This window comes from Aulonocara sp. 'chitande type north' Nkhata Bay, linkage group LG1 (genome assembly GCF_057382095.1).
Source record: "Aulonocara sp. 'chitande type north' Nkhata Bay isolate Kocher_YH1m ecotype deep benthic linkage group LG1, A_spYH_male_GT1.1, whole genome shotgun sequence".
Lineage (NCBI taxonomy): Eukaryota > Metazoa > Chordata > Actinopteri > Cichliformes > Cichlidae > Aulonocara > Aulonocara sp. 'chitande type north' Nkhata Bay.
Window position 1 is genome coordinate 33,943,519 of NC_141344.1, and position 18,488 is coordinate 33,962,006.

The following is an 18,488-nucleotide window of genomic DNA, read 5'->3' on the forward strand; positions in this document are numbered from 1 at the left end:
CGCCTCCTTTAGCAGGACCTTGGATGCTAATTGGAACACAAACCATTGTTACGATTTCAGAGGTTGCTTTATGAGCAACATGTGACCTGTATGCATGCAGGCAGCGAAAAATATACAAGTGCGTCTCACAGACAGGATCCAAATTCTCCTACATTTCTATGTAAGCCTGGAAGTAATCATACAGCTGGACATCTATAAGTAATAACAGTAAAATAAAGAACGCATCTCTTTATTATTTTAAAACCGCAAAACGCATTTGCAGCAATGACCGTGTTAATTCTCTCAGACTAAAGGACACTTTTGAGCTGGATCCCTCACAGGAATTGCCTTCCGTTGACCTGCCCGGCTTGTACAAAACTACATAAACTATTGTTCATCTGCTAAAAATATGGCTGCACCTCAAGTTTCCAGCTAAAACGCTGCATACTAAGTAGCACTGTGATAGTGGGAAAGATAGCAAAAGAATTCAGGGGAAGAGTCATCAGTCGAGAGGGGTTTTCTAAGCGTGAAATTGTGGCTACACTGAAGTGTTCAAAGAGAGCAGCACAGGAAGCTAAGGATTCTTGACTTCATAAGAAGCTCTTTGGAACAACATGAACAAAAAAAAAGTTGTAGCAGTATGAGTTGAATGTGTCAATTCCATGCAATCAAAAAAGAAAACAGGGTTTTGAATTGTTCATCTAATATTATCAGCTGCAATATAAAAAATAACAGTACTACATTTTCAAGAAAAGGTGAATAGCATCTGGAGGTCTCAGACATCTGAACGTCACTTTTCCTGTAACAACTAATGATGTGAACAGGAGGGGAAACGTGCAGCTCTAAATAACCTTTATCATGCACAAAGCAGCAGGTCACTGATACAATGAGCTACTGCACTTGTCAGACACGATCTCTCATCTTAACTTTGTGTCAATCTGAAGGGAGAACTTCCTCATTCCCTCAGTCTCTTCACACAAGCTTTCGCTCTTCCACACTCTGTCTTGGCTGCTGACAAACACTTTTTAGTGCTCCCTGCACATGGAAGGCACCGAGCTGACTGCAGGTAGGGAACTGCCTGATGGGGCTCTGTCTTTCAAGACCAGAGTCTTTGACTAAAAGAAGGAGTTCCTTGAAGTGTCGATGCAAGAAGGGATGAAGGAGGTCAACGGAGAAAGAATGGTGCTCATGTGCAGCAGCGATAGTGTCAAAGCATGAAGAGGAGACATAAATCACACCACAAAAGGGCCTATTGGCTAATCAGTGTTACAAAGACAAAAAAGGCCCATTGATTGCATGACGGGTGGGCAGTAGAGGTAGGAATATCAAGGGAATGTGCATGTCCTTGTGATTCCCTGCCATGTCTGCTCCCTGCTGCGAATGCATGCAGAAGCTGGAGAAAACAAGCACAGATTAAAAATCGACATCATTGTGATGGGCTTGGAAACAAGGGAGGAAAAGCTCAAGCTGCGCTTTTTGCAGCTCCTCTGTAAGCCCTCCATACTTTACTCTTGCATCTTACAGCGGGCGTTCTTCCCCCACACAACCTACTGTAAATCTGCCCAATTACACCTGGCAATGTTGAATGTGAAACATGCTAAGGTGCATAAAGTCTGCATATTATCTGTGGAGTCTTACCTTAAACAGACCATGCCTGTGGCTATGCTGGCCAAGCCACACTCCACTGCCTGGGGTGAGCTCCATCTGGGGAGGGTCTATCACCCGCTCATAAATTCTGCAAAAAAACAGGAAAAAAAAGACGAAGAAAAAAGCAATTATGATTTGATAACAACACAGATACAGAAAGGTTTCTCTTTTTGTGCTGGCCTGGAACGAGGTACTGATCCAACGCAACTGAATAGAAAAGTAAATCCGACAGAATATGTGTCCCTGCTCCTTCCCATACACCCCCTTCCTTTCATAGAAAGCAGACAGTGTAAAGCAACGGCTGCTCTCCTCAAGCATGACAGCAAGTCTCGCCCAACGGTTCTCAAACACGGCATTGATATCAGGACCTGGAATGTAGGCTGGATTAACCGCCCGACTCCTGACACAGACACAAACAGGCTTTGGCATTATCAAAGCAAACATCCTCAGTGTCATTCGGCACCATTTATTCCTTCCAGTAAGGTGGGCTTACAGATGCCAGTGGGCTGCAATGGGCCTCTTTGAGGATGTCAGAGAATAATTTGACAGCTTTTCCTTCCTCTTTCTCACAACAGGAGCCAATATGAGTAGAAAGCTGATTTCTTTATTGTGTTCTGTCTCAAATCTCATACTTCCATACTTAGACTTGCAGTTATGACTTCATACTTCAGTTCACATAGACAAGTGTGGGTGGCTACATGTAGCAATGGTTCCAGTTAATTTTTTTAGCGGGCAATGGAGTATCGATCAAATTTTAAAACAACAAACATCAGCATTGATGGCGACGCTAACGCTAGCTAGCTGCCTAACAGGAAAAACTAGGACTTTAAAATTAGATGTGGACAAAGGCCTGCCTAGTTATAATTGTTCACTACCCTACCGAAAACAGTGGCAGTACACCAGCACTACTTACTAAGTATCCAAACTGACGCACCTTTGAACTTTCCTGGATGTTAGCCCACAGAGTTTACTGAAAGTAGTAACAATTTTGCTTTCTTTTAGGACCATATATTACAAAACAACACTTCTGTTTAGCACAATGCTAGCAAATCGTGGCTACGACAGCTTCTTGTGAAAAAAATAAAATAAAACATAAAATAAAATAAAAACCTAACATAGTGGGTAGATTAGCATTCATTGATTTTGTTAAATATATGTTGTGACATGAACACATATTTTGTTTTTTCCATGCTGGGGTAAAAGTGGTGCAGTATCTCAAGGCTATTTTTACCATAAGTGTTTGATTTCCCACCTGCAGGGCAAGATGTTGCCGCAATACAGAATGTAGAGGTTATGTGATCATACCTTTTTTTCCCCCTCAACCCAGCCTTTTCCCAAAATCCAACCTTGCTGTTTTTGTCTTCCCTCACCTTTTCCTATCAACAGCTCAGCAGCGATCAACACTGGGAGTTTCACACAAGGAACACTGGAGAACAGCAATGCCAATTAGAACAGTGATGTGCTTCCGGGTGTATTAGCAGTCTGGCTGCTGATTGTCACAGGACATATATTAGTTAGCATAGGGTAAAGTGTGATTAATGGTGCACGTCTCTCGCCAGGATTTCATGAAAACGGGTAAAGTTTTGTAGTCAAGCGCACAAAACACTTTATCAGTGAATAATTGCAGTGACTGTGTTTCTATATATTTATATATATTTACCATGGTGCAGGGCTCGCAAAATTTCAAAATCCCTGGTAGCCCTTCGGGCAGGGACTCTTCAGTTTTTGGTAGCCCAAAATAAATTTAAGTAGCCCGAATAAAAAAGAGAGCAATTTTTTGATTGATGTTTTGTTTCCTTTACAATATTATACATTAAAGTATAATATTGTAACAGAAACAAAACATTAATCAAAAAATTGTTGAAACACTAATTACAACATTGTATAAAAATTACAATCATCAACTCAAATACTTGGTTCTAATTGAACAGAAATTTCTATGAACTTGTAAGAACTGTGTAGGACATGAATCAGTCTTTGTCAGATCCTGAATTTGAAATTTCCACTGAAGTCATTGGTAAGAGGCAAGTGGAACCAAGATCGAGGCCATTTGCTTTTTGAAGTTTGCAAAGACTGCTAAATTGTGCCAGTGGTAGTTCACTCTTTGCAACATAGTACGCTGTTCTAAACAGATTTTTCAGGTTTATTTTTAGTATGTTATTTGCAATCGGTGTTTGTTCTGGGAAAGATATTGCAGACTGAGCAATAATGCATTTCTTGCATTTCTCATGGGTTCTAATGGGGGCCTTTCTTAAAATTACTGGTCCCAGTAACAAAGGCGCTTGTCGACTCAGAAATCGAGAGAAAACCAACAACACACCCGGCAGAACATTATGTTATTTACACGGGTGCACAAAAGTGGTCCGCATGTGCGCATTCGCTGTCAAAATAAAAGACGCGCACCAGATAAGAAGTTGCAACGCGCGTTTGCGTCCAGTTAAAAGGCACTGTTTTGTCCACTAGAGTGGGATTTTCACGGCACATTCTGCACCACATCTCTGTGCGTTCATCATTTGTTTGAAGCCAGCTCACCTCCTGCAACCACTTTTCCGAGAATACGCGCTTCTTTTGTGGTTCGGACTCCTTCTGACATTTCTTTGGAGGTGGAGGAACATCACAGTAATTGCTTAAAGGAGCTTCTTCGACATTTTTAAGAGTTCTAAACAAATGTCTGTCCTCCTCCAGAAAATCTTACGTACGCAAACATGCGTTGTAACTTCTTATCTTGTGCCCGTTTTTTGTTTTGACAGCAAATGCGCACCTGCGGACCACTTATGTGCAGCCCTGGTTATTTAGCTCGTCATATTGCAGCCACAGAGAATTCTTTTGTCCATGAAACCATAAAGCTGCACTTTCTTTTTGCCTTATAGTCTGATTTGTCATAACTTTTCCGTTTTGTGGTCACTTCTTCACCCTGACCTGTCTTATTTGGCTGAGCAGAACTAAAATATATATCCTGCTGCTTTTACACAGGCACTCACATAACGCTCAGCGATTCTCTGCGCGATCAACCTCTCACATGTTTAAGCTTGCTGCGGGAGATTTCACTTGTCATGTTTGCATAGTAAGCTATCGATTGATGAGACGATGTCAGAGGAATTGGTGCGTAAATGATAGTCACTCACCAATCAGTGCTGTCGCTCTCAATACACAGTTCGCGCGACTGCAAAGTGAAAGCAAAAAACAAGTGCAAATTCTGGCTCACCGATGCCAATGACATAATTACCCAGCTACATTTCCCAAAGAATGCAAAAGCATTGACATATATTTTTCCTTCCTATGATAGCCCGAAGGGCAGGGCAGAGATAGATTTTGGTAGAGAAACCCCCCCCAGAAAATCAGACAAAGTTTAGCAATAAATGGAAAAGGTCTTACATAGTGCTTTTCTACTTTACTTGAGCACTTTATACAGTTTATACAAAGTGCCTCATTTCCCCATTTACCCTTTCTCTACATCTAAGTCATTTCTATCTAGCATTCACACTCCACTGGATGCACCAGAAAGCAATTTGGGGTCCAATAGCTTGCCCAAGGATACTTGCACACTGGAGCAGTCAGTAAGATTAGCAGATGAGCTGCTATACCTCCTAAGCCACAGCCATAACAGGACCCCCTTCTAATTGTAGTTGCTGCTATGAGTCGTAACAGGTCTCCATTGGAGCCATCTCACCACTTGGAGCCATAACCAGTAAAAATGTAACATAGCTCCAGTTAACCTTTATCATTGTCTGTCTATACATCACCAAGAGTTAAAATAAGAAAGAGTCACATATAGACATAGAAGAAAGAGTCAGGCAGCTGTGGAATCACTCGGTATCATTCATGGTAATGGAGTGGCTGAGGTGAAGAGAAAATTCTGAAATGTGGAAAGTACCACCTTATGGCCTGCTGGAAGTGTGGAAGCACCGTATGGCAGGCTGTATATATGGCTGTATATATCTACGTCGTACCGCAAAGCACATATTTTGTTGACAGTCAATTTCAATAAGCTGCCAGACCGCCTCATTTTCAACAATTTACTGACTGAACTGAATAAAGTACATGTAATCTTGGGCAGTCAGGATTTCAGCAATACTGGTTTACTGCATCCAAAGTTCATATTCAATACTGATAAAAGTAAATATAAAGAAATATTAAGCCTCAAAGGCTAAGAAAAAGCCACGTCTATCTGCCTTCACAATCTCAATAAAGCAAAAAAAAAAAAAAAGAAAAAAGAAAAAAAATCCAAAAAAGATATTTTCTTTCTTCAAAATTTAGACAATCTATTTAGGTCTGACAGCCTTCGTAGCTTTACTTCAAAAGAACAGTCTCAATCACAGCCATCCCTTTTGCTTCGCCAATATCTGCCAACCACACTAAACTCCAGACCACTTTCAATTTTCCACTATTTGAGCCTGAGACATTTTCTGTCATGTTTGTGTCTTTCTTCTGGCAGAGAGATGAAGTCCGAAATTGGGAGTTAATGTCCCTTTTGAATCACTTGACTCACCATGGGACATAATTCTCAAAGCTCTCAGTTTATCCCCTGCCAAAAGCACAAGCTGGGAAATGCCAAGTCACTGAAGGCGGGTGGCAGATTACTGGTGACTGTTGCAGGCAACTAAAAAAGAAAAAAGAAAAAAAAAAACTGCAAAACGTTCCCAGTGTGTATGCGTAACCTAGATTGGGTTTCAGGGTGCTTATCATATTATAGTCCAGTGAGCTCACGAAACCTGATTTTTCTTTTTAAAACAACCAAGAGAAAACAGCTTTCATAACAAACGTGTTCAGACTGAAAATGTGTTTTCTAGGTGATCATATATCTACATGTTTGTTTTGCACTTCCAATTGTACCCATAAATGAGTCTACTGCTGGTGCGAATAGATTTTCACTTTTGTTGGAATCTCAACCATTTCATGTTGTATTTTTTACCCGATTTTTTTTTTTCAAAGAATAGAGCCAGAATCTTTTGATCAAGCTGCATTCCTGATGGTTGTAGATGGTGTTTGTAGCACCAGTCACACCAGGAGAATCTTTATAAATTTAGGCACTGTAAGACTTTGTTGAGTCTTTGTTCATAAAACTGTTTCAGTGGGCATGCTGTGACACCCTTTCACATTCCAACAAACGACTGTTTTGGAATCACAACCAAATATATTCAGTATATACAATATACACAAATGATGACCAACATTACAGTCTACACCCAATCTAAGAAGTCCTTGAGACACTTTCTGTATGCTGCTGCTCAGAACGAATTGTCTATAATGTGCAATGTTCTGTGTAAGCCAAGCCTACACTTTCATCGTGCTATCATGCTAGACTACAGGTGTATTAAACAATCCACATCACAGTCTATGTGGACAGGGAAAAGGGGATGTATTATGAGCAAAATGTACAAGAATTAACACGAGACAACCCTTTCTTTGTGAATACAAATTATGCCCTACTAACTGTAATGTGCTCATAATAATTGGGATGATTCTCAGTTACAGTCCATTTATTCTGATTGGATATGAATTCCAGCTCATTTACATGTGGATTTCTACTGTTCTGTGCAAGAAGAGTTCTGCGATCAGCACTTTTCTTCATGCCAGTGTACTGTATGTTCCATAGATATGCTTGTACCTGTGTGTAAAATTACAATAACTGTAGCTGAACCCCCTAAAATTTGCATTACAGTTCACATAAGTCATTTCCCTTAGCTATAGGTAGAAAAAACTGTTGTGTTCCTCCTTTATATACAGTGCTTAGGATGCTTCAGAACAGAGAGCCTGGCATCACAAGGGAATGATTATGTGACTTCATCTCTCAGTAGCACCTCTGTGACAGCAGTGATTCTAGGTGCTAAGCTGTATTGACTGTCTCACACAGCATATCATTGTCTCTACTATACATACACATAAAGTGAGAAAGTGGAACATTTGCATGTCTGTCCCTTTGGAGGCATTACTTTGAAAAACCTCTGTAGGAAATAGCTTTTCAAAATTTAAAAATTTTCCAATTTGGGAAACAATACATACACATATACTTGTAAATAATTTTCCTGTAATTTGAAGTAATCTGCCACTCAACTGCCCACTGTCACGCTCACCCACTTCTCCTCTTCTAGAGGTTATGTCTGAAAAAACAGATGCTTGAATCTCATCTGGTTTGTTGTAGCAGAACTGCTGTCAACCAACATAGGAAGCATTAAAAAAGTATGCACACACACCAAAAACATACACACAGGTCATGAAGCTGCTATATTGCCTTCCACACAATGACAAATTCTGGTCATGCTGAGGAATTGCACTGATCTGACAGCACAGCAGCTGTAATTTATTCATGCAGACACATGGACATGTGAGATACTCCTATAAAGACACAAAAATAATGGAAGTAAAATTCTTTCATGCGTGGTGCTTTCATTCATTTAGGTACCAACCTAAGTGAAGGTGTTTGGTTGTTTGTTTCGACATAAATACTACGCTTCTCTGCCTGTGTACTGTCAGTTTGATATTTCTGGCATTTTATTTTTAATTCTGTGTACTTTTTTTTAAAGTGTAAAGATTTTTTTAAACGGTACACCATTACCTGTCCACCTTTCTTTCAGTTTCTCAAACTTTTATGTCCAGAGTACACCCTACTATCTTTTTTTTAATATTTAAAAATATAACAACATATATTTGTTTTTTATGTTTGTGGACTACAGGCTAAATGTCTGGATTAGTTTGACATGTGCAATTTTGGGGGGAAATTTCATTGAATTGGCATCTACACACAGTCAAACATTATTCTGCATTTTTTATTAATATTTTAACCACACCAGGAGTCTAAGTTAAGGTAAATGATCAACTAAATGACCCCAAAATATTCAGGAATATTCAGAAAATATTTTCCTTTAATTTGTAATTTTTTATGGTGCTGTTTTTTCATGTATTTAATAGAGTTTGAGAACCGAACTGACCAATACATTGACTACATGTAATACAGGGTGCTCAGGATGCAAAAATATTTCTTTTAAATGTCATTAATATGAAATTCAAGTGCTACAAAAAGAAAATATAAATACTAGCTCTATCAAAAACAATCATCTGCCTTTAAAAAGGCTATTTAAAAAAACATTGGACATAGAAACTTACAGTAAATTTTAAAATACATGGCTAAAAATCGTTTTTTTACACACAAAATGTCCAATGTTCACATGTGACATGTCCATATGATAGTGAAAGTCATCTCATACTTTTGTAAACACATCTGGAGTCACTGCAGCCACTGGTGTTGTTATGCTACCTACCAGCACCCATGAAAGTCACAAATCTGCTCTTTTTAATAGTAGTTTACTGCTACAACTACACATGTTTCTTTTTCAGCTATTTATTAATAATTGACTTTATGTATATGTATATATTGTACTATTCTTAGTTAGCGTATTGTCTGTCTTGTTAATGTATAATATAATGGAGCACTGTAACAAAAAAATTATTTCCCCCAGGGATCAATAAAGTATTTTGATTCTGATAATAGACTGTTTTAATCATTACCAGTGGGCAACTGTGGAATTACAGAATTTTGAAATACTTTTCGATACACCCAATATATCATATCCTCTGCATCACTGGTCCGCGGTGGTGTGAGGATGGTGAATCGGGCTGTGAAATAACGTGCTGGTTTTCTTTCTTGTTTCCCAGGTTTTTTTTTTACTTCAGTGAAAGTACTGCTGCAAATTTGGGCAGCTGTCATTGCAGCCTCTACTTCTAAAAGGGCATCTGTAAGCTTCTCTCATGCCTCTTAAGTGCTGAAAATGAACTGAACTTTACCAGCTCAGACTGGAGCTCTGCCACCCACAGTGGTTGAAAGATGCTGCCATTATGCTCTGTGATGGCAGACATGTGATTTGAATCGATATTCCCATTCGCTTTTAAATCCAGGCCAAGTAATCACAAAGAGTCAGAAAACCTTAAGGGAAGAAAGTTGATTCTTTTAACAGTGTTTCTGATTTTTGTTTTTATTTAATGTGTACAAAAAAAAAAGAGAAAAAAGGGAGAAGTGGAGAGGGTAAAACTAAATGAAAGGGACTGGAGCATCTTCCCTGAAAAAGGAAACTGCTACCATGAAACTAGAACATATCCTCACAAGATGGCAGATGTATCATGTTTAATGGATAAAACGACCCAAATTCTTTTCTTTTACCTCCCTGTTGGTGTGTGTGTGTGTGTGTGTGTGTGTGTGTGGGGGGGGGGGGGGGGTATGACTGGTTTTACCTACAAGTATGTATATGAAGATAGAGTCTAATCTAGCATTGTCACCCAGTTCCCGGAGGAAACGCGTGCCTGCTACCACGTTGTCAGATATCTATAATTACTTCACCTCAACAATGACCTTATCTGGTGATAGAACCTTGTGTCCTTTTCTGATAAGGCACTACTACTGTACTGTATCTGCAGATATACTTAAAAAAGAAAGACACTAAGATGGTGAGGATGGTAAGATGTGGATGTATGGCTGTGTGCGTGTCCCCTGGGTCTCATTGGAGTATAAAGCTCCTCTTCTCTTCCTCGTCCTCACCACCAGGGGCCTGAGCCTGACCACCTGCCTGAAGGAGGTGTGTTGGACCCTGCTGAGCTCAACAGAGGAAGGCTGCGGTAATGACACACTCCATCACACTGGACACAAAACAACGGTGAACCTCAAACAAGAAAACTACTGGGAGAACTAACAGCCTCATATCTGTCCCTGAAAATATTTGAGTGACAACACTTTTCATTGCACAGGCCATGATGGCTGCATGTAGATATCCATCATATAAAAGCAGACAAAAATATGGCATCAGCAGCTTCGAATATTAAGCAGGAGTGCAAAGAAATAACGAAACAAGGAGAAAGTTTCCAGTGTCCTGATGATTTCCTTTTAGCATAGTTTACATTGGCTCACACTTTACAAAAAGAAAAGGAGTTAATGATCCGTAGTAGCCCTGTGAGCTGTGTCAGTCCTGTGATAAACTAGCAATCTGTCCAGATTGTACTCTCACCCTATGTCAGCAAGGATAGGCTCTGGCCCGTCCGCGACCCTGAATTGGAAAAGCAGTTAAGAAAATGGATGGCTGGAAAGAGATAATGATGTTCAGAGGATTAAAGTGGCATGTTATATTGTTCTAGGCAAAAACAAATGATTAATATGAGGGTCAACATGTAAACTCGCAGGGGGTAATACATTAGTGAAGAGTGGGTCATACCAGGGGCCTGATGAAGATACAAAACAGCATTGCTTTACTGCAGGCATTAGCTGTTTGTAATTTTACAGGGTATACAGTATATGTTTTTGCATTGAGCTTCAAATGTATTGTTTTAAACAGGACTCACTTTAAAGTGAAAACAATGTCAACAGAAGCAATATCATGTTCCTACTAATCAATGAACTGTCTTTCTTTGTTGTTAGAGTAGATATCAGATTAGCCTGCACATCACATTGTTACTGTGCACAGTGAACTTGCTACTTTGTTGCCTTTGAAATGGTTGCTTTGGAGATGGGAATCAGGTCTGAGACTACTTGCTGTCAGTTGCTGTTTTAAAACCCACTTTGGTCAAGATGGCAATGAAAGACAGTAAGATGGAGTCAGTCTGCTATCAGTTTGCTAGAATGAGGTCAACTTGAGAACTACAGTGCATGCAATCTGTTGATAATATAGTGATAACTTGACAAAAAAAATCTGTAGGTGTCGACATAGACAGAAATTCACATTAAAAATAAATTCATATGAACTATTGATATCCACGTTCCAGCCCAAACCAATTTGAAACAACATTTCCTGCACAAATACTGTAGTGATGGAATTGCTGCAGGACAGAGATTTAGCTGTAAAATGATGTAGCTGCTCATCAACCTCTATATAAACTCAATACAACCAGCGGAGTGCGCTCATCTGTGCAGACTGACTCAGATTGGTTGCAATTTGTTGTCTTTCGTTTTTAGCTCAAACTTGCTAATTACATCTAGCAGTTAATTTGGGTTGAGGTCTGGTCAAGTTCACACCATAAACATTCATTTGGAACTAGACTGAAACAACCTACTCCAAAGGGTCTTGGAAAAAAAAAAACAAGAGTTTGATTTAAACGGACTCAACACAGCAGGTGTGAATGCACCCTAACTATTATCTTTTAATGTCAGTCAGTTTTAAAACTTTCCTCCCAGTTTATTTAACTTATGTAACCCAAATAGAATTCTGGCTTCCACAGATTGGCTGTGTGCCCATGAAAATAAGTCATAAAACACACCTATCCACAGAATCAGGTTCTTCCATTCCAACCTCTCCACCACCAAGGGCAGGACCAAAGAGCTGACAGTGGATGCCAGGGACAAGACTGTAGACCTGACCAAGGTTGGAATGGCCTACAAAACCATTAGCATGAAGCTTCGTGAGAAGGTAACCACTGCTGGAGTGATTATTAGAAAAGAGAATGACCACTGATGTCCCTTGGTCTGGAGCTTCATGTGTGATCTTGCCTCGTGGGGGTGAGGATGATCATGAGAAAGGCAGTTGGGACCAACATTAGTAACAATGGGTTTCCCCTGCTCAAGTGTGCAAACCTGGTTACCAACTACAAAAAAATACCTTACAACTTTTCATCTGGATTTTTCATTGATATTCTGTCTCTCTCATTAAAATAAAATCAGAGACTGTTAATTTCTTTGGAAGCGAGCAAACTTACAAATTCAGCAGGGGATCAAATAATTGTACCAACACCGACACATATGATTAAAGGATTTTTCTGATTAAAAATTTAGATCAGAGGGAAATAGTTTTGATGCAAGCAGCACCACAAAAAAGTTGATCAGCACCAGATGCATTCACATCAGGACTGCTAGTTTACCAGTTCACGCCTTAAATTAATCTCAGGTGATAAGTGCGCCCAGAGGGAAAATAATTCGCTTTTAACAGTTGCGTCATTCGAATGGCTGGATTGCAACACTGATTGTAAATCCCAGTCGGATGTTAGAGATGGCTCTGTGTAGCCTGACTCACATGGAGAGCACACTGCGGAAAATCAAATGAAGAAAAGGCTTTACAACCACCACCACCACTTCATTGACATTTAAAAATTTCCTTCATTAGCTTGCCAAGTGCAGGAGGAGTAATTACTCAGAGGTTTGTACGAGCTGCTGCCCTGGAAGAACAGCCACCCATGATCTAAACGCATTTTATTTTGCTGGAAATACCCTGTTGATTAAAGACCCAAAGGCCACATATAATTTCCTATCTGCTTTCACTGTGTGTCCTATGAAGCTGGGACAATACACCAGCGCAGTCAAACAAAAGAGCTTTCCTGTCAGAGATGTTGTGTCTCCAGCGGAAACCTTGCCAACAACAAGGTCATCAGTGCCAAGGTTACAGGTTACAGACAGCGTCATGTAGCATTATTAACCTGATTTTAACTCATTATTATTCTTGGCAGAGTACCCTCCTCTTAGCTGGGGCGTCAGTGATCAGGTAATAAAGTAATGAATGGTTGCTGCTCTGCTGAGCGGCACTGCCCTTCACAGGAAATTAAAAAGGTATACCTGAATTCCTCATTTGGAGTAACATTTATATTCTTTCTCACTTTTAATATAAGAAGGGCTTGGCTATCATTTAAAACTAGAGATGGCACAATACCACTTTTTTATGTCCGATACCGATACCGATATCATAAATTTGGATATCTGCCGATACCGATATGAATCCGATATAGTGTTTTTTAATCAACAAAACTGTTTTTTTTAAATATCTTGCTGCATTTTGTATAAGTTCATACTCAAGTTTAAAACAACAACTACACTAAAGCTATTCTGTTATACCTGTATGCAAAAAAAAAATTTTTCCATAGTTCAGCAATACTGATCAATCTAATAAACTTAAACCTACACCATCCTCCCTATTCTGGTATTTTAAAGAGTACTTAGCATAAATATTAAGCAACCTAACTAATAGGGTTCCAACTCCCAGCAACAACAAAAATAAATAAATAGAAAATAGGGAACCACCCCTCACGCTCCACCTCATGATGCTTAATCGACGTAATCAACCTTAATTTGATGCAGTGTGAAAAAAAAATGCACAGAAATCAATTATTTTTCAAGAAATATTAAATAGATTCAACATCTTTCTTCAACAAAATTGCGGACTGCACAGATGGTACCTTCCCAAAGGAAAAAGTACTATAGCTTACTAGGGTATATATATTAGACTTAATAGTTACTATATACAGTAATGGACTTCTATTCATTTTGCATCAAATTAAAACTTTGGGTGTCAGATAATTATTTATTAAAAGCTAGACATTTGAAATGAGAATAAGAAAGAAAAGTATGTCTTTGTGCCCCCTTTTCCCTGTTAATGCCCTATCGGCCCCCCTGGCTAAACTTTGCTAGATCCGCCCCTGCACAGTTACCAGCGTCAGCTACGTAGAAAAAGATCCTCGAGTAGAAAGTAATATTAAATACATTCTAACAACAGCTGATCAAGCTTAAACGTGCTGCTGTTGTTCAGCCGCTGGTTTCCTCTTTCTGGTGCAAAGTGGGCCAAAAGCAAACTAGAGACACGGACTCGCGACAGAAAAGCCGATCAGCTGATCATTAAGCAGTTTCATGATTGAAGTAGCAGCAAGAAGAGGCAGTCGCTCCATATATCGCTTGTTAAGCTTAACGCAGGAATGCTTTACAAACATTCAGAGATGGACTTACACACTTGCTTTACTTCTCTCGGGGATAACTTTGTCGGAGATGAAATGCCGGGTTGCTAGCGAAGCTCCACATGCTATCCAGAGCACCGACAGGTCCCGCATGCCACAGCCGCTCTATCACGTGATGCATACTGCTCCGACGTGCTAACGTTCTGAGGTGAGTTACGGCGTGTTGCAAGTTTTGTGAGGTGCTTTCGTGATATTTAATGGATCGGATTACATTTTTTATTTTTCTCCGATATCCGGTCCAGTAATTTAGGTCAGTATCGGACCGATACCGATACGTAATATCGGATCGGTCCATCTCTATTTAAAACCTGTATAATTTATATAGAAACATCACACTGCAATATTTGGGAAATACAAAAGGAAACAAAACCATATTTTCATAAGAACTTCGCTTCCTTGCACCTCTGTCATTAACCTAATGTCCCATTCCACTCTAACGGATTTTTTTCCCGCCCTTATCCTAATGATAGTTTTGGCTGGGCAGATGAACTGCTTAACAGGTAAGAAAAAAAACCCTTCCAGCTCACTGGCTTCTTTAATGAGCAAAGCAGAGTGTCATTGTCTGGCTGCTGGACAAAAAAAATATCATATTATTATGAGATCTTTAAGGGGGAGAGCTCCAAGTGTCCGTCTTCCTTCATTAGCTAAGTGTGTAGTGAGATGGCCAATATATATTTTATTTTGAAACTGTATAGATGTGAAGTAGATCACGATGGCTTCAGAAAAGCAAAAAAGTATTAAAGGTTTTCCTCCTCTCGATTGTAAGGAACAGTGTACTTCTCAGACCCACTGCACATATTTGAAGCACTGGAGAAGCTGTAACTTCACTACAATGGAAAGATAAATAAGATAAACAAGGAAACAAAAAAGGAGAACATAGTTCCACTCAAAGGAGAAGAAAGAGCACATCACAACACATTTCCAAATCAAATATTTATCCCGATTATTTAAATATAAACCAGGAAGCAAGTCCAAATTCTAAGTTCTTAATTTGTCATCTCTAAATTGCTAAACCAACAGGCAACTTTACAAATTGGATGTTTTCTGTAATGTGACACAAAACAGAGAAAAAGCTTCAATCTGTGGTTCCATTTGGGATGCTACAATCAGAGAATTTTTGGTAATTTGCCTGTAAATTATATGAGCAATTGTTCTGATCAAAATGATATTATGTGTTTACAAACAAATCAATTAGAGAACTAAACATTGCAGCATTTCTTCCATGCAAGCTCTATCTGACCTTCCCATGTGTCAGGCAGGTTAGAAAGTCAGTTTTATATTATTTGCATAATCTTCTATTTTGTACGAATTTTCCGACAGTTAATCAGACTCTGTGTTGCAACTAGCAATCAGCCCTGAATTCAGCTGTTTTGAAAGCATAATTAGAACATCACTCAACACAACCATCACAAGTCAGACAGAGAAAAAGAAGCATGACGCAACTGGCAATAAACTTTGGGCCAGAAAAAACATTTTTTTAAAGCAACTTTTCACTTAGCCTCTGGTTAATTCAGGCCACATACTGTAAATGCTTTTCCATTGCCATGTTCCCACATGCTGTTCATGCATCTGCTCCTCTAAGTCTGTCTTGACCCACTATCCATTGGCTTCTATGATAATTGTACAGCAGGGAATTTCAAAAAGAAATACGATTGCTCAAAGACACAATCAACCGTGTGCTAATAATCCCAACCACTGTATGTAGGGAGAACCTTGGGAAGCTGATGTAACATGCAGTCTTTATCAGCTCACAGCTGGCCCAGTTAGACATTACAAATTTGTTGCTATTTGGAACAAAGGAGCCAAATTTTCATCTCGTGCTGTGCAACTGTACTACACTGAATAACAAAGTATACCTTTCAATTCAAAGGTTTTACATATCAGGAGGTAAAATAAATTAATCTGGCCCTTACCATGCTCTAAAATTATTTAAATACCACCTCACATAACATCAACACAAGACACATTATACCACAGGACTATTTAACAAAAACTAAGCCATATTATGACAGTTTATGTGTGTGAAATACACCCCATGTTTCCACAGTTTGTAGAGCTACCACAGCAATAAGTTCATGTAATCATTTTCTGCATGACTTTATTGGTCTCTGGCAATGCTGTGGAGGAATTTTAGCCGACTCTTACTTACAGCATTGTTTTAGTTCATTGAGGCTTGTGGTCTCAGGCCTGAATTTTGATTGGGCCGGTCATGACTGTTCTTGTGGTTTTAAAGTAATCCCAAACCAAAGAATCTCAAATAACTACCCCACCACTACCATGCTTGACAGTGTTTGTGCAGATATGCTGTATTTGGGTGTCACCAAACGTGGTGCTGTACATTATGGCCCTTTAATAATAATAATAATGGATTGTATTTATATAGCACTTTTCAAGGCACCCAAAGCGCTTTACAATACCACTATTCATTCACTCTCACATTCATACACTGGTGGAGGCAAGCTACAGTTGTAGCCACAGCTGCCCTGGGGCAGACTGACAGAAGCGAGGCTGCCATATCGCGCCATCAGCCCCTCTGGCCAACACCAGTAGGCAAGTAGGGTAAAGTGTCTTGCCCAGGGACACAATGACCAGGACAGAGGGCCCAGGGATCGAACCTGTGACCTTCCGGTCACAGATGCGATCCCCAACCCCCTGAGCCACGGTCGCCACGGTTGGCACTTTAATCTTGTCTGTCCAAAGGAAATTGTTTCAGAAGCTACTCAGATGCAGTTTTGCAAACCTAAGCCTTGCTTCCATGTTCTTTTTTTAAAGAGAAGAGGCTTTCTTCAGGCAACTCTTCCAAACAAGCCAAATTTGTTCAGTCTTTTTCTAAGGCCTGTAGGGCCTAAGATGTAGCTCTTGGATTTGTTTTTGTTTTTTTGCAATATCTCTGACCACTGCATGCTCTGACGCTGAACATGCACTTGTGGGTAGATTGGGAACCGTTTTAAATTCTTTCATTTTTGTATCCTTCTCACTGTAGAAAAATGGACTTGACACTGTTTGTAAATGGACTTATAACTCGTCCCAATTTGATCAACATCAACAATTGCTTCTCTGTCATTGCTGATGTCTTTCCTTCTTGGCATTGTGTTAACACACACCTGAATGTTCCAGAGCAGCAAACTGCCAAATCACATTGCTGATGAGCAATGAATCTAGTGCATTTGATCCACTGAACCTGGCTGCTATTGACCCTCTTTATTCCTATGGACATAGTAAGGGTGTACAGTATTTTGGTTTTGTTGATGTCTAATCATTGTATTTACCTAACAGTAAGACCTGCTAATGAACAGATTCATGGGGAGAAAGTTAGTGGCACACTAAAGAAAAGTAGGAAGTATCATCAGGGAAAACCTATAGGAAGTCTATAGATAAAACATACATAATTCCCAGGTCTCTGGACTGAGGATAGATACCAGAGCATCCCAAGATCAACCATACAAACACAGGAAAAACATCAGATAGTTGTCATGAAACTTAAACCTCCTGGCTTTAATATTGCTGTAGCACAGCTTCCATATTTATTGCATATGATAAATACATTTAAACACATCAAACAGTTAAAAACAGTTTCCATTTAAGAAGAAAAAACAAAACAGCCTGATGTTAGTGCTAAAGTAAAGGGATCACCAAAAATTGTTGAATCATCTCACAGATCTTTGAATCTACTCTATGCCCTCTACAGTCTCACATCATTGTCTCTGGTGTTGTCATTACAGTATAGTTGAATCCAGAGCAGTTTTTGTAATACTTCACTTAAGATATTTATATTTTATGCAGTATCAGGCAGTTGCCTCATTCCCCAGCTAAATAAAGCTGTGCTCCCTAACAGTCAATGAAATCATTCAACCACTCACTGCAGCTAATGGAGCAGTATCAATAAATCTATGTATTCAAATCCTTGACCTTATATTACAAGGGAATAAATAATCCTGTCAGAATTCATACTACCTGAGTATAGTATAGTATATATATACTCACTCCACAGTGAACTTGAAAAATTCTAAATCAGGTCCAATTGTTATTCAGTTGTTCAGCTTATCCGTAAGTAAAGTTTTTCAGTGATGAGTGTTCAAAGTCTGTTGCTGTGACACCCACACACTCTACAACAAAAACCTCTAGAAGAGAGAGTACAAAAAGTAAGCACACATAATGATGCACCCCTTTAC

General features: G+C 39.4%; 1 protein-coding gene across 1 annotated transcript in view; it reads right to left on the reverse strand.

Moving 5' to 3' along the window:
* Positions 1–18,488, reverse strand: part of LOC147339415 (protein kinase C-binding protein NELL1-like) — a 307,103-nt gene that overhangs the window by 203,822 nt on the left and 84,793 nt on the right. The window contains exon 5 of the mRNA XM_086294400.1: positions 1,618–1,714. Within this exon, the coding sequence (XP_086150526.1) occupies positions 1,618–1,714 (97 nt within the window). The remainder of the gene's footprint in view (positions 1–1,617; positions 1,715–18,488) is intronic.